The sequence below is a fragment of the Talpa occidentalis genome, unplaced genomic scaffold (assembly GCF_014898055.3).
Source record: "Talpa occidentalis isolate TD23 unplaced genomic scaffold, MPIMG_talOcc4v2.1 talOcc4.3, whole genome shotgun sequence".
In the NCBI taxonomy this organism is placed as follows: domain Eukaryota; kingdom Metazoa; phylum Chordata; class Mammalia; order Eulipotyphla; family Talpidae; genus Talpa; species Talpa occidentalis.
Window position 1 is genome coordinate 133,184,885 of NW_023603184.1, and position 24,957 is coordinate 133,209,841.

General features: G+C 38.5%; 1 protein-coding gene across 4 annotated transcripts in view; it reads left to right on the forward strand.

Annotated features, from left to right (window-relative positions):
• SPAG16 (sperm associated antigen 16) overlaps nucleotides 1-24,957 on the forward strand; it is a 696,030-nt gene that overhangs the window by 106,703 nt on the left and 564,370 nt on the right. For 3 of the 4 annotated variants that reach the window (XR_008553648.1, XM_054700063.1, XM_037523988.2), the window contains exon 10: nucleotides 3,641-3,768. Coding sequence is in view for 3 of the 4 variants with exons in the window: in XM_054700063.1 (XP_054556038.1) it covers nucleotides 3,641-3,768 (128 nt within the window). In the remaining variant the exon portion in view is untranslated. Of the gene's footprint in view, nucleotides 1-3,640; nucleotides 3,769-16,126; nucleotides 16,183-24,957 lie in introns of those variants that run through there. The other variant, XM_054700064.1, reaches the window with a different exon arrangement.

A 24,957-nucleotide genomic window follows, 5' to 3' on the forward strand; every position in this document is an offset into this window, starting at 1 on the left:
AATATCTATGATATTAGATTCTGATCCACTTTGCTGTATTTTCCAACACAGTAATTTACCATTCCTCCATTTCCAGCCAAGCAACATTATTAAAGTGAAATATTATCATAGCAATGGGAAAAACGGTCAAAAGGAAAAATATGCAATTCGGAAAAAATGGAGGTACAAAAAAGTTTAACCAACCAAGTCAATTAATTTAAGAAATGTCAATGAGACAGTTTTATATATAAATTAGCAAGATTTTTCTTTCCTTAGATGTTTTACCTTATGGATACAGTATGATTGTTATTGTTCATGGTGTCCTCAGGGTAAAAGGCAAGCTCTGAAGGGAGGGAAGTTTTTCTTTATTGTTAAGTGATGAAAGAGCTAAAACCTGTGCCTGTCATAAAATAGATACTCAACTGTTTCAAAGGAAACAGTTGCTGGATGTATTATTTTAAGTATATGTGTATGTGGGCACTAACAAAGATCTTGCACACAGTACCATAGGACTGGCAGGTGTATAAATTCACATAACATTTTTGAAGAGGTGCCTGTGAAGAGGCATTTTATTTATTGTTAAATGCTTATTTTTGAAACATTCATTTACACTTCTAGAAATGTGCTTTAAGAATATAACCAGTAAAGGACAGATTTATAGATAGAAAGTTATATCCATAGCACTGAAAATATAGGGGAAACAAAAGTAGCTGAATGTGGGTGTGCTGGACTTAAACCGCCACCATTTTGGTTAAGTGCAGTCTGCCCTCCAATAAAAGGTCAGAACAGCCCCAGCCCGGTCAGTTATATGACCTTAAAGAATGTAGGATATCAGACTCTTCAATGCTCCTTTCAAATTAAGCAAGAAAAGAGTGCTGAAAACCCTGGGATAATGCACATACATCACTAGATGTGACCAAGAACACCTGGGGTGGGGGGGCATTGACTAATGTGTAACCATGCACCCCAGAGACTGATCAGTTCCTTTTGGATAAGGTTGGAACCATGTCTGGGGGCCCAGGGTATAACTTCGATTACAACACTGGGTCAGATAATAAAAATATCTCGTCAGCAGACTCATGTCCCCTTGAAGCCTTAAATGAGATAAGCACATTTTCAGTTTCACCACCCTTTTTCTCTTTTTTTTTTTCCTGCACTTTGTAACTGATGCTGTGATTATTCTGTCGATAAAAAGGCCAGGATCTTGTTTGTTCAGCAGCATCCCACATTGTGTAGCCTGCTCCACGACTCTTGTTTTCTTTATTAGTGTGGTGTTGCTGATGCAACACCTGAGTGCCAAATAAAATATGTGGCAATTATCATACTTTTAACCAGACTCAACAATGTTAAAATGAAGTAACTTGATGTTAAATGAAAAATGGAGGATCGTTAGTAGAATATGGTTCCAATTGGTAAAAATTGAGAATGAGAAATTAACCAAAGTATTAATGGTAATTATGCCTGGGTGCTGAAAGTAAGATTGTTTTTACATTTTTTGTAGTATTATGAATATATTTATACCCACACACTTATTACCTTGTTAATCAGAAAAAAGCTTCACTTATGAAAATTGGGCTTGTAATTTTCCAGGTTTGAGGCTGCCCTCCCGCCATTAGGATTGATGATGGATCCTTGAGGTCCTGAACGCATGCCTGATGGCGGGCACCTGGAGTAGGGTGTGGGCCTATGTAGAAGGGATTCACCTGGGCTAAGACTGGGCTTATAAGGGTGGCATCACGGGGACGCCAGCAGAACCACGAGAAGAGCAGAGAAGCAGAGACCACCAGAGACCACCAGAGAATGCTGGAGAACCCAGATAGAGTGAAGACTTGTTGGGGGCTGGGAGGCCTGCCAGCCTTCCGGCCCCCTAGCACCCCTACCTGCTGTGTACCCGGTAAATCCCAATAAAAGCCTGAAAAGCCACCAAGGGCCCCAGGACTCTCTCCTCCTTTACCCTGTCTGCTCGGGTCATAAAGATCCTGCTCCATGTCCTCCTGACATTACAGAGGCTTAAGAATCCATTGTAACCTCCTAAGGACAAGAATTTTTATGTGCTTTGTTCATTGACGGATTCTTCATACCTAGAGTAAGGTTTGGGATGTAGTAGCATTAAAAGTATATTTGAATAAATGAATGATTGCACAAATGATTGTTATGTTACTGTCTCTAAAATTCCTTTTCTACTGTTAGTTTTAAGATCATCGGTTAATTTGTTTTGGAGTTAAGCAATTGTTTTGTCCATTATTAAATATTAAGTACCTACTCAAAGTCTTTCCACTGAGGAGAGACAAATATTCTCATAAACTACAAATAGTCTTTGGTCATGTTTTCTTCCTGGGGAGACAGGTGACCAACACGTGGATTCTAATGTATGTGAGATTTAAAATGATTACACCTGAGGGGGAAGCAAATAATGTTTAAAAATGAACAATGATGTAAAAAATAAAAAATAAAAAAATGATTATGACAAATAGTTTAGCTTCAGTAATCACCTTTAAATTAGATTTAAAGAAGAAAACCATAAGTAATCAATTAACAAGCAGCTATTATTCAAGAAAAATGTTTTTATTCTACCACTGATGGAAGGTAAAAGAAGTATCAGAAAAACTAGACAGAGAAAAAAGAATAATCACACACTTTGTTGATAATTTGTGAAAAGGACAGTTATTGAAAGAGAACGATTGACAAGTGTAGGGTAAGGTAAAAGGTATCAGGCTTTTCTTGCCCTCCCACCATCAGGATAGATGAGGGAACCCTGTGATCCTGAATGCATGCCTGATGGCAGGCACCTGAAGTGGGTCCACCTGAGCTAAGACTGTGCTTTTAAGGGCGGCATCACAGGGACGCCAGAAGCCGAGAAAGCAGCAGCAGAAGCCGAAAGAGAAGCTGAAAGAGAAGAAGCCCGAAACAGAAGCAGAGAACGCCAGAGAGCCCAGATAGAGTGAAGACTTGCAGGGGGCTGGGAGGCCTGCCAGCCCCCCAGCCAGCACCCCTGCCTGCCATATGCCTGGTGAACCCCACTAAAAGACCTGCAAAAAACCACAGGACTCTGACTCCTCCTTTACCCTGTCTGCATGGGATCAGAAAACCTGCTCAGTGTCCATTTCCTGCCCCTACAACAAGTACTGTATTGTGCTTACTGTGATTTAAAGGGGATGTTTTAAAAAAATTTTTTTTTTAAAGATTCATTTATTTATTTATACAAGCACTGGGTACAGTCAGAAGCGCGGGAGGGTGAGAGAATTCACCAGAGCCTGAGCGGAGATCAGAACAGGCAGACGGGCTGAAAGTACACTGCTGAGGGGAGCAGTGAGCGGCAGGAGAGGTCTGTGTGCCATGCGGGACCTTCCTCCAGTGTCCGGGGAGCAGCCGGGGATCGAACCCGCGCTGCAGAGGCTGTGGGCAGCTTCGCAACCCAGCGCTCAACCGCTGTGCCACCGGGGAGGCCCAAAAAAAAAAAAATATTTTTTTTACCATGTAGCATACATCTTCGATTAATGCTTTATTTAAAAATTTACCTTTTTTGGGTGTATTTTCACAAAACTAAAAGAGGAAATGATGGTCTTAATGTAAGTCTTAGGGGGAATATAACATTTATGCTGCAGTTATTACAATGCATACAGTGACTTTACACCGAACTTGTGCTTTGTTTTTTCTCTAGGATTCAGAATTCCCCATTGATACAAAACCAAATTCAAACTTGTACTCATGCAAAGAAAACAGTTGCCCAGCAAAATTTGACTACAAGCTGAACGACATATTTAGACTTCATGAACTTCCAGTGAGCTGGTAGGATTCTTGATGTGTTATTAATGGCTGTGAGCATTTATTTTCATGTTTAAATTATGGTGTTCTTATCGTCATTCATGGTCGAAGTGGTTTGCACTTAGCCTGTTTCCAAATTGCTACTCCTAGCAGTGAAACAATCTGCTTACGGCTGCTGCAGGAATCTTAAAACTAATTGGTGTAGGCACTTGGTGGCAGTACAGACTAAGTGCACTATTTTATTTATAGTAGAGGTCACCCTTTTGACTTAAAATGCATAAATCAGTTTTAGAAATGTTTGTAGGATTTATTGTAAATGTAGGATCACAGCAACTATGCATTTGAGTGGTTTACTTCACTTACAACTTTACCAATGTGTGCTTTCATCTGTTTAATTTGGTTTGAGAACATAGTTTTGTGGCCCCTAATCACATCCGTTTAAAGATAAAATGTATGATGCAGTATTTATTAAAATGCATCAATGTGGATTTTACTAATCCACATATTTAAATTTATAAGGAAACATTTAAATTTATAAGGAAACATTTAAAATTCCATAAAATTTACACTATTAGTTTTTGAGATGAAATTTCTCTAGAGAGCCTGTGGATGCACCTTCTATAATAAACTTCTGAGGTATATTAGAATTTTTGTAAGTGGTCAGCTTGTGTAAATTGTCATGGATATATCATTTTGAGTACAGCTTAGGTAAATATTTCTTAATATTTGTTCATATGATCACAGGTTTATGTCATTGATCTTCAAGAATTCTAAGATTTTTATAAAAGTAAATGGCAAACATATATGCTCTCCTTATACATAATGAAGACAAATTTCTCACAATAGGATGTTAGCCAACTCTAACAACTACATAGGTTTTCCTGTGATTTTTTTTTAATCTTGCAAGGAACCCTCTGTTATTGACGACTGTTTTTGTAGTTTACTTTCTAAATCCTATTTAACTATTTTCATGTAGTAAGGAAATGTCATGATACATTGCTTAAGAGCACTGCAGATATGATCTTCTCTGTCAGGACCAAAACCAGTAGATTAATGAATGGAAAAGGTCTATTAATGAAGGGAAACATAAAAATGATATATTCATATCTTAAGTATTCTATTTCAACCTAAAGCAGAGCATTTGTATTCACGTGTCAGTCTTTTGATGTAAGGTCACTTTGATTAAGTGACTGTTGATTGGAGTTATACACCATGTTGCTTACACAAGTGATACCAGTAATGTGTCATCTAAAATTTTAATTTTGTAATTTTCTTAAACTGACACAAGAACTTCAGACACTCGGGAGACGATCTTCCTACCTTTCCATGCCATTAACTTAATTTTCCTTGACAGCAATTTTCCTTACCACACATATTTTATCAACTTCATTAATCTTTTAATTACATTATAATAGCAAACACAAATGACTTATTAGGAGGTTGAGGACCCAATTCCTTTGTGTGTGGAGGTTGAGGACCCAATTCCTTTGTGTGTAATGGTGGACCTTGGCTGGAAGGAGTAGCCTGTGTTGTTCCGCTTGTTCTGGTGAGAGCTTTGAGCAGTCACGGTGCAGTGAGCACAGCTAACATGTTTTATAGGAGAGATTGGAAACTTTTGGTCAACTCAAAGATAAAGTGGAGGCTAAGAAAAGGTTTTTTAAATGAAAATGTGGAGAAGACAAAGAGGGAAATACTTAACTCTGTCAAGAAGAAAATCTGGATTTTTAAGCTTAATTTATTTGCAGCATTTGGAATATAAGTTGCCCTGCTAACTACTACTGCAATCCAAGGAATAATTCATCTGTCACAGTCTGCACTAGATAGCCCGTTAGAAGACAAGGCTCGAGTACAATGAGTTAGGCAGTAAGTAGTGAATCACTAGTAGACAGGATAAACTCTAATCTTCTAGAGTAACATTCCTCAAAGGAAAATTAAGATGTGGTTTGGACATTCCACTTACCTGGGCCTTTTCTTGCCTGTTTTCTTCATGTACAACTTTTCTGTTTTTATTTCTCATTCCTACCTTTTCTTCTTTGCCAATAGTTTGTTTCTTTCCCACCTATTTTATTGTACTTATTTCCTCTTTACTCTCGGTGTACAATGCCAACCCTTAAGTAAATGTAATGTAAAATTTAATTGTAAATTTTTAATGTTTCTCAAATAGTTTCATATTCTCTCTTAATTTTAAAGTCAAATTGTCTGTTCCCCTTACCTCACATGCACACACAGAGGCTTGGTACTTAATAGGTCTTTTACTAATGTTCACTGATTTAGTTACATGTCTTTTTAAGGAACTTAAATGAGTTGTTGTTTAATGTGACTGCAAATTTATTTATTTTTGTTTGTCAACTACCATCAGTGGAAATGCAGTTCATCTGCTGTGGTGTGTGGTCCCTAGACTTCATTAATTTAACAATAGTAATATGCTAATGAAAGAATATCAATAATAATAATAAGCTGTGCTTTACCAAGCATTGATGAATGGCAGGCTTCATATGGTATATACACTGGTTTAACTTTTGAATTTCTGTAGGCAGTTATCATTTCCCCCATTTCTCTCCTCTTATGTCCCTCACTGCATACATGTGCTGTTGTACAAGTAACACACGTGCATTCAAAGAAAGAATTTATATCAGGTCTGGTTAACTCAAAAACCAGCTACAAAACAATGAATAAGTCACACATTTTAAAGGAAATACTGAGGAAATAGTCTCTGTATTACAATTGGGCATGCAAGTTTGCCAATAAAATACAATTAAATGACATCGGAGTTTGGCCACAATCCTTTCTTCCCCCTGACAAGCATGACACATGGTAATAACTTTACACTTAAGTGTTAAAATAATTAGTTATGTAAGGGCAGAATTTGTTATATGTTCTTTCCTTAGGGAAAAAACACATTTATTTAAATGTTTTTTACTATGTTTTCCTAACAAGGTCATAATAAAATAAATGCACAGTAAATTCTAGATAATTTAATAATTCTCAATGCCTTACTAATTTGCATTTTTATGGAGTGTGATTTCATAGGTTGAAGAACCAGAAGGGCTTTAAATCAGATTAGTTGAGAGTTTTTAAATTGTATGGGTTTATTTTTTTTGATTGTTGAGTAATATTCCATTGTGTATATGTACCACATCTTGATCCAGTCATCTGTTTTGGGGCATTTGGATTGTTTCCATAGCTTAGCTTTTGTAAATAGTGCTGCTATAAACATAGGGGTGCAGGTGCCCTTTTGAATTACTGTTTCTGTGTCCTTTGGGTAAATACCTAGGAGTGGAATTGCTAGATAATATGAAATTGGCCAGAAAGAAAAAGAAAAATACCAGATGGTCTTACTCATAGCAGAAATTTAGAAAACCTAAATAGAAATCAGGAAAAAGACAAATTATAATAAAGTAAAAATCAAAATCAACAAGCAACTATAAACCAGAGACACACTACAGGGGGTGGGTGGGGAGGAAGTAGGATCAAAACAAGGGGGGTGGGAATTGTATGGGGTTGCGAAGCTGCCCACAGCCTCTGCAGCGCCGGTTCGATCGCCGGCTGCACCCCGGCCACCAGAGGAGGGTCCCACATGGCGCGCAGACCTCTCCTGCCACCCGCTGCTCCTCTCAGCAGTGTACTTCAGTCCTTCTGCCTGCTCTGCTCCCCGCTCTGGCTCTGGTGAATTCTCTCACCCTCCTGCGCTTCTGACTGTACCCAGTGCTTGTATAAATAAATAAATAAATCTTAAAAAAAAAAAAAAGAAAAATTGACTAAAAAAAAAAGGAAGAAAAATACATAAAAAATATATAAAATTTAAAATAAATGAAAAAGAGACAAAAATTAAGTTCTGATTGAGCTCCTGTCTTTGTCCGATTTTAACAGGATCATTCCCATCAGGCCAGGAAAACCCCCAGTAAGTCCCATTAGTTAATTTTTTTCGTTGCCACACAATCCCACTTCACACCTTTCCTGTTTCCTCATGTGCTGCTCATTTTCACTAGAAAGATTGGCAGAAGTGTCGCCAGAACGAACAGTGTCCTCTGCTCTTCCCATGCCCCCTCTGTCCAGTTCTCTTTCTTTTCTGTGCTCTGAAACTGGACTTGTCATTTGCCATTTGTGTTCCCCCCACCCCCCTTTTCCTCTCCTGACTTCCATGATTTGTGTGGTCCTGGTTTTCTGCTGTGGCCCAGGCCACCAGCTGACCACTTTTAGCTGACCACTCTTCTTCCGTGGGTCTCGTGGCTGTGTGAAACCAGCCTCACAGCACTCCGATGGCCTCTTCCATTCTGGTAACTCATTTCCATGGCAATATCACTATCATTGGCAGCTCCCCTAAATCTGAATAGTTAAGAAGTGTCTCCAAATGAACGTGTCCTGAAAAGAACTCTTGTTTTCCTCCAGAAAACCTGGTCTCCTAATCTTTTTAGTAAGATGCAAAGTAAGAACTTATGTGAATTTACTCAAGCTAAATGCCTAGGACTCATTTTGATTCCTCATATTCATACACCACAATTCCTACCACTCCATCACCAGTAAGTCTGATTCCTGCAGAATATGTTTGCATTTTCTCTACATATCATGATCAGTTTTATTGTGGCTATTTCTCACACTATTGCAGAAGTCTAATGCATCCCACCTTATCCCACACTAATTCGCAATAGCCACACATGTCTTTAAAACCTGGAAATCAGGTCATAAAATCCCCTGCTTTAAGTGCACTTGTAATGGCAGGAAGACACACTGCAGGATTTCTATGTTCCTGTGCAGATGGGGTAAAGGAGCAGTCCTGGAGCCCTCAGTGGCTTTTTCGGGTTTTTATTGAGTTTTCCAAGTACATGGCAGGCAGGGGTACCGGGGGGCCAGGAGGCTGGCAGGCCTCCCAGCCCCTGGAGAGACCTCACTCTTTCTGGGTTCTCTGGCGTTCTCTCATGACCTCTGCTTCTTTTTCACTCTTTTCGCTCTGCTCTGCACTCCACACCACACCGCTCCACACCACGCCATCCTCTGCCACACTGGCCTTATATGCCCAGTCTCTTGGCCCAGGTGTATCCCATCTACGCACGCCCACACCCTCCGTCAGGTGTCTACCATCAGGCATGCACTCAGGACCGCAGGAATCTATCATCAATATTAATGGCAGGAGGGCAGAAAAGCCTGACACTTTACTTACCCTAAAACACTCTGTCTTCTTATTCTAAAATAAAGTCCAGGCTTCTCACTGTGGCCCTCTGGGCTCAGCAAGTTGAGTCTCCTGCTACCTCCTTGGCCACATACTTTCACATGCTCCTGGCCCAGTACCCCAGCTGCCACAGTGTTCACATTATCCTGAAATTAATGCCACACCCCCAGGTATTTACACTAATCTTCCTTCCTGTTGTTTCTCCAATTTTTTCATGGTTGACTCTTTTTTCAGTCTCAGTTCAAATATTACGTTCTGTAAGAGGTATTTCCTTGTTACTGATCTCCTTCCTCCAGATACTTTCAGTACATCAGCCTGCTTCATTTCCCTCGTGGTTCTCAGTAGGCATGTCAAATTAAATATATACTTTTATAAAAACGAAAATCAACATGAAATATTAGTGTTTTCCTAGTTTATATGTGACCGAGTCTGACTTGATTCTCACCAGTCCAGTTTTCCCTGTGCCCATTGGAAGTTTCTGTCTCTCAGTCTTCAGAAGTGACGTGAGCCGGGAGACTAATTGTGATGAGAACCAGTGTGCACCACTTCCAGACCTAACTCCCAAGACTTACACTGGGATTCCTGTTCTCTGTCCTCATTCTCCTAGTTGGAATCAAACTATGAAAGTGACATGTCACCTCTTAGAAGGAGCATGGTGCCTGAGGCACATGCTGCATGGAAGGTTCTCCAGCCTTCATTGATCTTTACCTGAGGTACTGCTTTCACTGCCCCAACTAATCCACCATATTTTTGTGACTAGAAATGAGTTAGGCTATACGAGATGAGTGAAATTTCTTTGAAAAGACAGACTCATCCATTCAACAAAAATTCACACTCATTCATTTTTTTCACCCATTCATTCAACAAAATTTATAGAGCATTTGTCGAGTAGTATTCTGGCCAATCAGCTAAATACACTGGAATCTGTTTCCCGGGAGTTTGTGATGGTCTCAGGGAACAGAAAACCCATAATGAGCACAGATATACAATAATGTTTGGTGACCATAATGTTGTAGAGAAACATAAAACAGGACAGGTTAGCTTCAGGCTTAAAGAGAACAGCCAGTGATACACTGAGAAAGTGGCATGTCGTGAAAACCCGAAGTAGAGAAATAAGAAAATTAGTAATGAGGATCAGCAAGTGCAAAGCCCTTCAGGTGGGAATATGTCCAAATTGTTCTGATAAGTTCGGTATAAACAGAGTAACAGTTTGGAGGAGATGGGGAGAAAATGAAGTTAGATACTTAGTGATCAAAGGGAGGCTTTATATAGCATAGTAAAAAGGACTTTGAATTTTATTCTGAGGACGTGGGGAAGCTATTAGAGGATTTTGAGAGGAATTTGTCCTAACGACAAGGTCACTCTGACTACTGGGTGAAAATTAGACTGTCAGGAGTTAAAGGTAGAAGCTGGGCAGCCTAATCGAGAACCATTTCAGTAACCCAAGAGGGTTATGAAGATTTTTTGTGTTAGGATGAAGTGATAGAGTGATTAAGTTGCAAGATTCTCTCTCTCTCTCTCCCTCTCCCCATCCCTCGCTACTTCCCTCCCTCCCTCCCTCTCTCTCTTTTAAAATATATTTTGGTGAGGGCCTCCCCGGTGGCGCAGCAGTTGAGCGCTGGGTTGCAAAGCTGCCCACAGCCTCTGCAGCCCCGGTTCGATCCCCGGCTGCTCCCCGGCCACCAGAGGAGGGTCCCACGTGGCGCGCAGACCTCTCCTGCCGCCCGCTGCTCCCCTCAGCAGTGTACTTCGGTCCTTCTGCCTGCTCTGCTCCCCGCTCTGGCTCTGGTGAATTCTCTCACCCTCCCGCGCTTCTGACTGTACCCAGTGCTTGTATGAGAGAATTAATAGGATTTCTGATAGGCTGGGTAGGGGGTAAGAGAAGAATTAAGCATGATTCCAAGGTTCTTGTTCAGAGCATGTGATGATAGAGTTGCCTTCTTTCATTTGGGAAGGGTAAGAGAGGGGCGATTTAGTAAGAGATGCTTGTTAACTTCCCAGTGGACATATATGTGTATGAAACCCCTTAGACTGTGAACACCATTCACAGCTGTATGTGCTGCCAGGCAGGTAGGCAGATTCATGCCAGTACTATTCATGCACCTGCATGGAAGTGACAACAAAAAGTAAAGAAAAGGACTAAGTAGCTTTTAATGCAACAAGTCGTTATATGATTGTAAATTTCAGTATGGATCAGTGTGAAGCTTAACTTGCATTTCTTTAGGTATAAATTATATTTTCAGAAAATCTCTAGTTGTATTTTAAAATGTGAATTTTGAAATTAAATGTTAAATCCTTTTCACAACTATATATTTTACTGGTATTTTACAATGTGTATTTATAATAAGTTTAAATTATAATATTTATGCTGTTTATATTTACCAAATGAGAAAGATAGTAGAGCAAAGGGCATATGTAAATTTTGAATTATCAAAGGGAAAGAATTTATATTTTCCTGGAGTTTCAGAAAATTCTTCTTAAGAGAATAATTATATACATGTAAATTTTGTAATCATTACTTATAAGTAGTGTTTGTAGTGATTTAAAATACTTTCTAAATTATAAAGCTATTTTCTGTTGGTTTTGCTGTTAACTATCAAAGTACTAAGGTATTAGGTTAGCTTTTTTTTTTTTTTAAAGATTTATTTATTTATTTATACAAGCACTGGATACAGTCAGAAGTGCAGGAGGGTGAGAAAATTCACCAGAGCAGGGAGCAGAACAGGCAGAGTGACGAAGCACACTGCTGAGGGGAGCAGCGGGCAGCAGGAGAGGTCTGAGTGCCATGTGGGACCCTCCTCCTGTGGCCGGGGAGCAGCCAGGGATTGAACTGGCACGGCAGAGGCTGCGGGCAGCTTCGCAAGCCAGCGCTCAACTGCTGTGCCACCCGGGAGGCCCAAGTCAGCTTGCTTTCTTTTCTTTTTTTTTTTTTTGAAACTTTTACAATTGAAATTTATTTTTTTTCCTTCTAAAGTGACATATTGTTACTCTAAATGACACTTTTAAATTGTTGGTATTGTTTCTTATGTGCTGCTGATGCCACCCTAATTTTGTTTGTTTTTTTTTTTAATAAATTTTATTTTTATATTCCCCATACAATTGCAACCCCCTTATTTTGACCCCAATCCCTCCCCTCCCCACCCCCCACCCCCCCATAGACTGTGTCTGGTTCATAGTTTTTTGTTGATTTTGATTTTCTTTAACTAATAATTTTATGCCATTGAGTTTTAAGATGTAAGAGGTACATGAATTTACAGTAAGTGTAAAAATACATTTTAATGACCTGTTTATCTTTTTGGTTGTGTTCCATGCATAAATACATCATCTAATTAGGAGATTAAATTTTCAGTTTATTTCAGATTGTCTTTAGTGCTCTTGCATGTATCTATCTTCAGCTTTAAATTAACTTTGTTTGGACACTGGATGTGTTGAGCAGCTGTCTTCTTCTAGAAGGTATTCTGATTTGTTTTTTGGGTCTACTTTAATAGCTAAAATTACAGAAAGGCCTTTTCATTGGTCACAGATGATGCACAAAGCATTTTCAATTCCAGTGTTTCATAGACTCAGCGAGAGAACGACAGTTGCCCTTCTGGGGCTATAACAGTTTTTCATTCTATTTTAATTATCTAGATCCATAGTAATAACCACAGTGACCTACAAGAAGGCATTGTTGGACATATTATAATTATATATGGCAATTATGCGTAGTGCCAACAATGCATAAAAATCTCACCTATTAACAAAGGTTGGTAAGAATAAAACTATGCTTGTCTCCCTTAGGACATAGTTTCAGTTTTTGAAAAAAAAAAAAAGGTAAAACAGTTTTTTCATGAATTTTTTTATGGAGTGTATTATTAAGGTAGAGTTGGTCTATTGCCATCAAATAACCATGCATTAATAATAGTCCAGTAAATATGGAAACAAACTGTCACTCCACCTCTTGCTTAGCTATATGCTGGTATTTCCTTTTCTTATTACCTACTGTATAATAGAAAGGGACATGGAATTTAAAATCAAAGGTTAATGTCTGTAATGTAGAATGTCAGGGAAGATGATTTAGGACAAGTACTAGTATACCTCTTTTTTTTTTTTTAACTTTTTATTGTCGCAGCTGTTTTCTGTTCACATGTATAGTCATACTTCAGTTTAAATAACTTAAACAACATAATCAATGATTTGATTATGTTCAAGCAATCATTGGTTCCAATATTTTCTGCCGTTACTTGGTGGGGTGACTGCCTTACTTAAACTTGCAAAAATCTTGTGTAAAGTCAATGCATGTGGTATGGTAGCCCATATTTTTTCCCCCTTGCTGCTTACCCATTGTGAATGGGTTGGAAACTTCAGTACTTGTGCTGATAGATCTAAATCTTAAATCAATTTTGGCAATTTTTTATATGGCTATGATTAGGATGATGTGCACATTTTGATTTATATTGTTTTTCCCATACTTTTGAGAATGTTGAGATATTTCTGTAATAGATTTCCAGTGTAAGTTGCATTATTGCTGACAGCAAAGTTACCTTTCCAGTGATCCTACCTTGTCATATGAAAAGTCTCAATGATAATATTGATTGACATTTTTGTTTTAAGCAATTAGATATTTTCCATGTGTGCTCAGATTAGAGTCAATTTTTTTGTTCTATTCATTTTTCTTACCACCTTTCTTCATATTCCTTTCTTCCTCTCCCCTCCCTCTTAACCTTAGAAACCTCACTTTGTTTACTAGTGTCTGCTAGTTTTTACAAGTATTTTGCTTTGTGGAATTGTCTACTGTGTAAATATCCAATATTAATTTTTGACATTTTGACTTGCTTTACCACTCACAGTTCCCTCAAACTCTTTCCATCTTGCTGTCAAAGGCAACATTTCATCTTTCCTTATAGCTGGATAGTATTTTATTGTATGGACATACTCTATCTTTTTAACCTAAACCCCTATCATTGAGAACTTATATTGTTTCCATGCTCTAGTTATTGTAAATAATGTGGCAATAAACACTGTGGAGGATATAATTTTTGGAGAAGTCTGAATGAAAAGATTGAGGACCCACTTATGGAAGCCATTGGAATGTTGCCGAGAAAGCTGGGTGACAGAGACTTCAAACTTAACCTTTTGGAAATTGTACCCCCAACACCTACCCCCTGTTTAATGCTGTGCTTACAAATAAAAACAAACATTTCTGTAACAGAGAATGAAGGGGAATTTTAAAATGAAAGTGAAATCTGGACTTTTAAGAGCTTAAAAATTAAAATGTGGGCATAGAAATATGAAACACCTTTAAATTTCAAGAACTTAAGGTACTTTTAATAGATAGAATTATTAAAATCAATATATTAAAAATTTAACAGTGTTTAGAAAAACATTAAACTAGAAAGTTAAAAATAAGAATGATGAAAATTAAAGGCAATGAGAATTTTCATGCTGATTCAACAAAATTCTTTGTTAGGAGAAGATAAAGAAGGTCAAGTATAAACAGGGAGACCAAAGATAAAAGATATAGTCAATTGAAGTTGAAAAAAAGGAGCAAATTAAAATACCCAGTATAAAGCAAAGAAACCTGGAAATATTAAAAAAATGTCAGGGTGCCACTGGGTATTAAAATTACATATTCTCTAAAGATGTATGACAAGAAGATTGAATATGGAAGAAATAAGAGGTGTATATAAAAACTGCAAGATATAGGCCAGTGAAGTTGAATCCTGCCTATATATCCTTTTGGAGATGTTCAAGATGTGCATCTTGAAAAAAAAGTTAAGCCTGTGAGCAAATTGTCCTTGGCCTTTCACCTGACATTGTGCCCATCTATCAGTGAGATACAGACTTGCCCAGGTTGGCCCTTCAAACATGTTCACAGAAATGTGCTCACTGCCCCATAGTTTTTGTTTTTTCCTTAGACTTGCTCCACAGCCTAGGTGAACACTACTTTCATTCAAGGAGGAGCATTTAAGCACTAGTGTGCATCCAAAATAGTATTTCTGTTGTCGACATTCACAATTCCTTACTATTTCTAGCAGCAAATGTTTTGTGTAAACATAAATAGATCTTCTTTATAGGTATTATCTTTAATTTCACCTAAACTGTACAGATTATGTATAAGGACATTTAGATCAGAGTATTGTTATAGAAAATAAAATGTTATCAATTTCAAATGTGCAATGTCAAACCTAATAGATGCAGTTGAAGTGAGATTTACATGTGAAAAGCATATTTTCTTTATATGTGTTTATATATATTTACACACACACATATACCTGCACATATTTATATTTTCCTTTGGCAATTATTTGGAGATGTTGAGAAAAGTTCTGCTAAACTGTATCTTAATAATATCACTTAGCAAGTCTTACCCTACCATGCACATGTATTTCATTGGCCCCTGTTATATTTTGAAAGGTTGTATAGTTACAATATTGGTTTTGCCAGTAAAGATTTATCAACAATATTATGTTTTATATAAATCATAACACAGTAGTATTTGATTAGAGTAAAAAGGAAATTAGCAATGATAATAGTTTTTATTTGTATATATATTTTTAGTAATAGTTTTAAATTGCAGGAGCAATTACTACATATTGAATAATTGCATACAACTTTTGGCAACTTTATTAGGTAAAGAGATGATGTTTAATTAGGTATATTGTTATTTAAAATGTAGAAATACCTTTATGTTTTTATTTTCCTATTATAAAAATACTTGATGTTGCCCTCAAGTACCAAAACAGGTAAACATTATTAATATTTTAGGTAACTATTATCCTTTCAGAAATTCTTTGTAAATTTCCCATCTTCTCCCATCCCCAGTAAGAATCATCTTATAAAGAATGTTCTAAAATTTTCTTTTTATAATTAAGATAATGTAGATAACCTTGTAAACTATTCCAAACTACTGTTTACTTATCTGGTTAGTATTTTACTTCAGTAATTAATACTTCATTCTGTCATTTTATAAATAGCATGTTTGTGATTATATTTTACATATATCTTTGTGTAGTTTGCCTATTAAATGGCAGCTTATTTCTATGGATTTTTGTTTACTATGCATCCTTAATTTAAAGAAATAACACTAGAGTAGCTAGTAATTATTGATGCAATAATAAATATACTTACCCCAAGTATATGAAAATTACATTTTATGTTCTTAAAATAAAAATACATTCATTACTTTCTACCTAATTTGTGACATTGTGACATTCTTCTATGCCTTTTTTACAGGTAGACCCCTTGATCTCCCTGCATTGGTCATCGTGATTAGATCCCCTCTCCCCCATATCTTGTTTCCTACCCTCATCTCAGTTTTTTTTCTGCACTGGGCTGTTAAGAACTTTCCTGGTAACCCTTTTGGAGACTGTCACCTAAGCCATGCTGAGATCCCATCTGCTACTGGTATGCTGGGATGGATTGGTTGAAAGTGACCAAAAATATAATATAAATTGCTTTTAAGATGAAGATGAATTATTAGCTCTATTAACTGAAAAGATCATAAGTAGGAGTAGCCTCAGGTCAAGCATGACTCACTATTTTTAAAATATCACTAAGTCCCTGATTTCACTGATTTTTTTTTTTTTTTTTTTTTTTTTTGAATGTAGAAGGGTAAATTTATTTATTTTTTTTTATTTTATTTTATTTATTTATTTATTTATTTATTTTTTTTTTTATAAATTTTATTGTTATATTCCCCATACAATTGCAGCCCCCCATTCTGACCCCAATCCCTCCCCTCCCGCCCCCGCCCCCCTAAAAGTGTCTCTGGTTCATAGTTTTTTGTTGATTTTGATTTTCACTTTCTTATAGTTATTTATTTTCCTGGTCCATTATTTAAGTTTTCTAGATTCCTGCTATGAGTGAGACCATCCGGTATTTTTCTTTTTCTTTTTGGCTTATTTCGCTGAGCATGATCCCTTCCAGCGCCATCCATGTTGCAGCAAATTGCATGTGTTTATCTTTTTTGAATGCTGAGTAATATTCCATGGTATATATGTACCACATCTTCTTGATCCAGTCATCTATTTTTGGGCATTTGGGTTGTTTCCAAAGCTTAGCTATTGTAAACAGTGCTGCTATAAACATAGGGGTGCAGGTGTTCTTTGGAATTGATGTTTCTGTGTCCTTTGGGTAAATACCTAGGAGTGGAATTGCTGGGTCATATGGAAGCTCTATGTTTAGTAGGTCCAGAAATCTCCACACAGCTTTCCACAGTGGTTGGACCAGTTTGCACTCCCACCAACAGTGCAGAAGAGTTCCTTTTTCTCCACACCCTCGCCAACATTTGTTGTTGCTAGTTTTTTAATATGTGCCATTCTCACTGGTGTAAGATGGTATCTCATGGTAGTTTTGATTTGCATTTCCCTGATGACAAGTGATGTTGAACATTTTTTCATATGCCTGTTGGCCATTTGCATTTCCTCTTCAGAGAAGTTTCTTTTAAGCTCTTCTGCCCATTTTTTGACTGGATTATTTTCTTTGTTGTTGTTGAGTCTCATCAGCTCTTTGCAGATTTTTGTGATCAGTCCTTTATCATTAGTGTTGGGTGCAAAAATGTTCTCCCAGTTGGTGGGGTTTCTCTTTGTTTTTGTTATTGTCTCTTTTGCTGTGCAAAAGCTCTTTAATTTGATATAGTCCCAGCTGTTTATCTTTGCCTTCACTATCACTGCTTTGGGTGATGTGTCTGTAAAGATGTCTTTGATGTGCAAATCACGTAGTGTTTCGCCTATATTTCCTTCTATATATTTTATGGTTTCAGGTCTTATGTCTAGTTCTTTAATCCATTTTGAGTTGATTTTTGTGTATGGTGTGAGGTGGTGGTCAAGCTTCATTCTTTTGCATGTAGCGACCCAGTTTTCCCAGCACCATTTATTGAACAAACTTTCTTTGCTCCAATGCATAGTCTTTGCTCCTTTGTCAAAGATTAGTTGACCATAAATCTGTGGGTTTATTTCTGGATTTTCTATTCGATTCCATTGGTCTGTATGTCTGTTCTTGTTCCAATACCATGCAGTTTTGATGATTATGGCTTTGTAGTATAGTTTGAAGTCTGGGAGTGTGATGCCTCCATTCCCTTTTTTTTTCAGGAGAGCTTTGGCTATTCGGGGTTTTTTGTGATTCCATATGAATTTCATCAATAATTGTTCTATTTCTTTGAAGAATGACATTGAAATTTTGATTGGAATAGCATTGAATCTGTATATTGCTTTTGGAAGGATGGCCATTTTAATAATGTTTATTCTTCCAATCCATGAGCAGGGGATGTCTCTACATTTCTTTGTGTCTTCTTCTATTTCTTTTAACAGTGTTTTATAGTTTTCTTTGTATAGGTCCTTTACCTCTTTTGTTAGATTTATTCCCAAATATTTGATTTTTTTTGTTTCAATAACAAAAGGGATGGTCTTTTTGATTTCTTCTTCTTCAGATTTATTGTTTGTGTATAGGAAGGCTACTGACTTTTGCGTGTTGATTTTGTATCCTGCCACTTTACTGAACTGATTGATGAGTTGAATTAGCTTTTCTGTGGAGTTTTTGGGGTTCTCTATGTATAATATCATATCGTCTGCAAATAGTGATAGTTTGACTTCTTCTTTTCCTATTTGGATTCCTTGGATGTCTTTCTCTTGTCTTATTGCCCTGGCTAGGACTTCCAGTATTATATTGAAAAGCAATGGTGAGAGTGGACATCCTTGTCTTGTTCCAGATCTTAATGGAATTGCTTTCAGCTTTTCACCATTGAGAATGATACTGGCTGTTGGCTTGTCATAGATGGCCTTTATGATGTTGAGGTATGTTCCTTGTATCCCAAGAACTTCAAGGCTTTTATCATGAATGGGTGTTGCACTTTGTCGAAAGCTTTCTCAGCATCTATTGATATTATCATATGGTTTTTATATTTCTTTTTGTTGATGTGTTGGATAACGTTGATTGATTTTCGGATGTTAAACCATCCTTGTGCCCCTGGAATGAATCCAACTTGGTCGTGGTGAATTATCTTATGGATACATTGTTGGATTCTGATAGCTAAAATTTTATTGAGGATTTTTGCATCAGTGTTCATTAGGGAGATTGGCCTGTAGTTTTCCTTTTTTGTGTTGTCCTTGTTCGGTTTTGGTATTAGTGTAATGTTGGCTTCACAGAACGTGTTTGGTATTGTCCCTTCCTTCTCAATTTTTTGGAAGAGTTTGTGAAGGATAGGCACTAATTCGTCTCTGAATGTTTGGTAGAATTCATTTGTAAATCCATCAGGTCCTGGGCTTTTGTTTTTGGGGAGGTTTTTGATTACCATTTCAATTTCGCTAATTGTAATTGGTCTGTTTAGGTGTTCTATTTCTTCTTTATCTAGCTTTGGGTGATTGTAGAGTTGTAGGAATTTGTCCATCTCCTCTAGATTGTTAAACTTGTTTCCATATAACTGTTCATAGTAGTTACTGATTATTCTTTTGATTTCTGCTGTGTCCGTTGTGATTTCTCCTCTTTCATTGATGATCCTGTTTATTTGTGCTTTCTCCCTTTTTTCCTTTGTGAGCCTGGCTAGGGGTTTGTCTATTTTATTGATTTTTTCAAAGAACCAGCTCTTGGTTTCATTGATCTTTTGGATTGTTTTTTTAGTTTCAATTTCATTTATTTCTGCTTTGGTTTTTATTATTTCTTTTCTTCTACTGGTTTTGGGGTTTTCTTGTTGTTCTTTTTCTAGATCTTTGAGCTTCGAGATTAGGTTGTTTCTTTGCGTTCTTTCTTGTTTCTTGATGTGAGCTTCTATTGCTATATATTTTCCTCTTATTACTGCTTTTGCTGCATCCCATACATTTAGGATATTGGTGTCCTCCTTGTCGTTCAATTCAAAAAATTTTTTAATTTCTTCTTTGATCTCCTCATTAGTCCAATGGTCTTCCAGTAGTGTGGTTTTTAATCTCCATGAGGTAGGAAAGTTCCTTGCCTTCTTTTTATGGTTTATTTCTAGTTTGATGCCTTCATGGTCAGAAAAGATGGTTGATATGATTTCAATCTTGGTGTATCTGTTGATGTTTGTCTTGTGCCCCAGTATGTGATCGATCCTGGAGAATGATCCGTGTGCGCTTGAGAAAAATGTGTACTCCGTTTTTTTGGGGTTTAGTGTTCTATAGATGTCTGTTAAGCCCAATTGCTCTAGGTCTTTATTTAGAGCTTTGGTTTCTTTACTTATTTTTTGTCTTGTTGATCTATCCATTGTTGATAGTGGTGTGTTGAAGTCTCCCACTACGTATGTGTTTTCTCTGATGTCTGTTTTCAGAGAGGACAACAGTTGTCTGATATATTTTGGTGCTCCTTCGTTTGGTGAGTATATGTTAATGAGTGTTATTTCTTCTTGAAGTATTGTCCCCTTGATCATAATGTAGTGACCATTGGGGTCTCTTTTTATCTTTTTGAGTTTGAAATCTGTTTTATCTGATATAAGTATAGCTGTTCCTGCTTTCTTTTTTGGTCCATTTGCTTGTAGGATTGTTTTCCATCCTTTAACTTTGAGCCTATTTTTATCTTTTGTAGCTAAATGTGTTTCCTGGAGACAGCAAAAGGTTGGGTTTTGTTTCTTAATCCAGGCTGCAACTCTGTGTCTTTTTATTGAAGAGTTTAGTCCATTTACATTTAGAGTTAATATTGATATGTTAACATCTGTATTTGCCATTGTGTTTGTCTTTCCTTTGATTTTATTTATTTATTCTTTTAATAACTTTTTTTTTTTGGCCTTCTTTCATTGTTATTCGTCCCTCTGGGGTTCTGGCTTTAGGACTCCTTGTAGTATTTTTTGGAGTGGGGGTTTAGTTGCAATGAAATTCCGGAGTTTCTGTTTGTCTGGGAAGGTCCATATTCTTTCTTCAAAGAGGAAGGAGAGCTTTGCGGGATAGAGTATTCTTGGTTGGCATCTGTTTTCTTGGAGTCTGTTGACTATGTCCCTCCACTCTCTCCTTGCCCGTAGTGTTTCTTCGGAGAAGTCTGATGTCAGCCTGATTGGTTTTCCTTTGAATGTTATCTGTTTCTTCCCTCTTGCCAGCTTCATTATTTTTTCCTTGTCCTGGATTCTTAGGAGCTTTACTATTATGTGTCTTGCTGTATTTTTCCTTTCGTCGTGGAAGTTTGGTGTTCTTCTTGCTTCTTGTATATCAATTTTCAGCTCCTTCTTCACATTTGGGAAGTTCTCTTCAATTATCTCTTTGAATATTTTCTCTGTTCCTACATCTCTCTCCTCTCCTTCTGGTATTCCTATAACTCTTATATTTCCTTTCCTCATGGAGTCAGATAGTTCCCGAAGTCTTTCTTCGTTCTTTTTCCTTCGTACTTCTCTTTCCTTCTCTGTTTTGGTTCTTTTTATTTCTGTGTCTTCAAGATTACTTATTCGTTCTTCCATTTCATCTATTCTGCTTTCATTGCTTTTCCCAGAATTCTTTAGTTCTTCCATTAATTCTTTGATCTCCTGCATTTCTTTTACTTCCCTCTTTAGGGACTCAATTTCTTTCTTCTGACCATTGTTTTCCCTCTCTAGGGACTCAATTGCATTCTTCTGATCGTTGATTATTTTTCCCTTATCTTTGTTTTCCTTTATGACTTCTGTCAGTTTTTTAATCACGGCAATTTTAAATTCTCTTTCTGGAAGGCTCAGAAATTCTTCCAAGTTATTGTCGTTGCAATCTGGGGGCTGGCTTTCTTTTTGTGGTGTGCTTTTTCTCTGGAGAGTTGCTAGGTTGCGTGTGGTTCTTCTCCTCCCTACTGTCTGTTTTCTAATTTGCCGTATGCATTGGGACACTGTGTTGTTGGGACTTGCCGGCATCTTGGGTGGGCTTCTCTGTTCCCCTCTGGTTCTTCCAGGAGTCATCTGTCAGTTTCAAGCAGCCTTTACTGGAGAAAGGTCCCTGTTCTAAAATGCCGATGTGGGGACACACTCCCCTGTGCACCTGGTCTGCCCTGGCGGTGGGTTCCTGCTCCCCTCTGGGCTTGGACTGCAGGCCAGAGGGGGTCTGGCGTGGGCGAACTTCCCCCGCTCACCTCTGGCTCCTGAGGAAGCCTTCTGCAGGTAGTCTTTACTGAAGAAATGTCCCTGTTCTAAAATGGTGATGTGGGACACACTCCCTGCGCTTCTGGTCTCAGGCACACTATTCTGCGCGCCTGGTCTGCCCCGGCTGTGGGTGCTCGCTCTCCCTGTGGGCTCAGACTACTTGTTCAGAAGGGGCCCGGTGTGGGCTAACTCCCCAGCTGGCCACTAGCTCCTTCAGTAGCCTGTGCTGGGGTCAAGTCGCTAGGTGGCACCAGAGATCTCTCCTAGAGCCCTTGGGGAGCTGATTTTCCACCCCGTGGGACAGGGAGCAGAGCGGGGATGGTAGGGTACACCTCAACGGCTTTGGGGTGCTGTGTCTGCCTTGTGCCCCACCGTCGTGGGGAACCCACGCCCCTAATTTCGTGCCCCGGGTCTCAGTTCCAAAGCCCTCAGTTCCAGGACGCGGGCTGTAGCCCAGATCAGTGGCGCGGGAATGGCGCCTTTTGAATCCCGCTCCCCTGCCTGGGCACCTTGTTCCTGCTCACTCAGGGAGGGCCTCCGCCGTCTCCCCGCAAGCCTAGGTTGCAGGCGCAGGGCCCTGGGCAGCTGCAATCCGAGCGCCGCTTTCAAAGCTTACCGGGCGGCCGGGGCTGTGTGCTGGTGCTGGTCTCCTCCTGGTGGGCGGGGCTCTCTTTAATGGCGCCTGGAGCTCACCTCCGTGGCGGATCCTGCAGGGTTCGCCTCAGCTCCCGTTCACGGGGTGTGGTGGCTGAAATAGTTCCTTTCCACTCACAGTCCCGCTTGCTGCATCCGTTTTTCTTGTTGGGCGTTTTGGTTTGTTGTTTCCCTCGTCTCTGCCGGTCGGAGAGTGCCGCCTCTGTGGGCGGGGGAGGGGAGCAGGGTTCTGCGCTTCCCTCCCTTCTCGTCCTCTTTTATGGCAACTTTCTTCTTCGGGCAGTTTGCTGGAGTCGTCCGTTTATCTTCCGTGTCCCAGTTCTCACTGGGACCTGCCGCTTTTCCTCCCTATTAACTTTTTTTAATGGGAGATCTTACAGCGTCTCCTCGCCGCCATGTTGCTCCGCCCCCTCCCTGATTTCACTGATTTTCTATTCTGACTTTTGTATCAGCTTTGTCCTCAGGCTCTAACCTCTCTTTTCATGGTAATAAAGTAGCTGAAGCAGCTTTAAGCTCTAGATTTTATATTCAGCATTATCCAGGGATATAAAGAGGGGCTCTTTCCATAGTCTCAAAGAAAGAGAATGGACAGTCTGTTTCCCGCAAGTTTAGGAAAATGTCTTTCAAGTTTCATTTACTGATCAGATTAAATGTCATCCCAGATTTGAAAACCATGACCAGGAAGTCTTGGCATAAAGCAATTAAGACTTATTCTAGTGATAGGGATGGTATGTATCAGTTTACATGACTGATAATAGGGATCAGCATTTTGAAATAAAAAGAAAGTTTGGGTGTTGTTGCCAGAAGGAAAAAAGGAATGGATGATAATCCGTGTTAGCCACTCCCTGTTCCCCAAGTTGTAGTGTATTCCCAGGTGTCTCAACCGCTATCTCTGTTTCTTGTTTTGAAACTTCTAGTCTTGTAATATTTATCATTGTATAGTAGAAAGAAAATCGCCACAGGTATCAAGCACTCAGCCATTTGGCACAGTTATCAGATATACCCAGGACATTGTGCTATATCTCACCACAGAAAACACTTATGCAATTGGTTGTGAGGATTACATGAAATGATCTACCTAATGGTACATGGCGTGTCTCCTGGATCCTGGTATGTGTGAGGCAGATGTTAGTCTCTCATTTCTACCTATTTGTAATATCTGTCCTCTTTGTCTACAGGGATTTTATTTCTTTTTTTTTTTTTTTGATAATGCATACAAGAACTGGGGTACAGGCAAGAGCTGCGAGGGGTAAGAGGATTCACCAGAGACAGAGCGGGGAGCAGAACAGGCAGATTGACTGAAATACACTGCAGAGGGGAGCAGTGGGTGAGACAGGAGAGGTCTGCTGCACCATGTGGAACACCTCCCTGGCAGGGGATTGAATTTGTGCTGAAGTAGCTGTGGATAGCTTCATAATGCTGACACTTAACCCCTTGTGCCACCGGGGAGTTCCAGGGATCTTCTCTATTTCTTGTCAGTTCTTTCACCAAGCTGTAGTCATGCATAGCTTAATATCAGTTTGGTCACCCATGGGCCATGTATACTATGGTGGTTCCAATAGGCTACAAATATATAGCCCCAGTGTGTAGTCACCAGCCAGGCTTGTATAATTACACTCCACGACATTCACTTGAGAACAGATTCACTTAATGACACGTTTCTCGGAATGTATCTCCTGTAGTGAGATGAGACAGGACTTCTATTACCTGTGAATATACAGTTTTCCCTCCTATAAGTGTGGGTTCAGCATCCACAAATCCAAGTATGAATTTCAATAAATTCAACATATATTGAATATATAGAATGTAGTGAGTACTATGATGATTGCATCTCTGCTACATATGTACAGACATTTTTCTTGTTATTATTCCTTAGAGAATATAACAACTTGTATAGTATTTATATTTTATTAGGTATTTTAAATAATCAAGAGATGATTTAAAATATAGGGGAGATTGTGTAGGTTATATATAAACACTGTACTATTGCCTATAAGAGACTTAAGCATCCTTTGATTTGGTATCCGTGAGGGTTCCTGGAACCAATCTTCCACAGATACCAGAGATCACTGTATTTTAAGACATTCTTTACCTTCTATTCTGGAGTTGTGAGTATTTCAACACTTACAGAGACTCACTTTTGCTTTCTGGTATTTGGAGATTAGATTAATTTATGAACGGTATGACTTGCTCTTCCAACTGAATTTCTATTGCAATCTGTATCAGCTCTAACCTGTTTGATTCTACAAGTCACGTCTATTTTTCAGTCTGACCTTTCTCTATTCTTGCCATTCTTCTCTAAGGAAACAACTATGAATCAGTAGTACATTGTCAAAGATGACAATTTTAGGTAGAGAAGTAGATTATTCATTTGGCT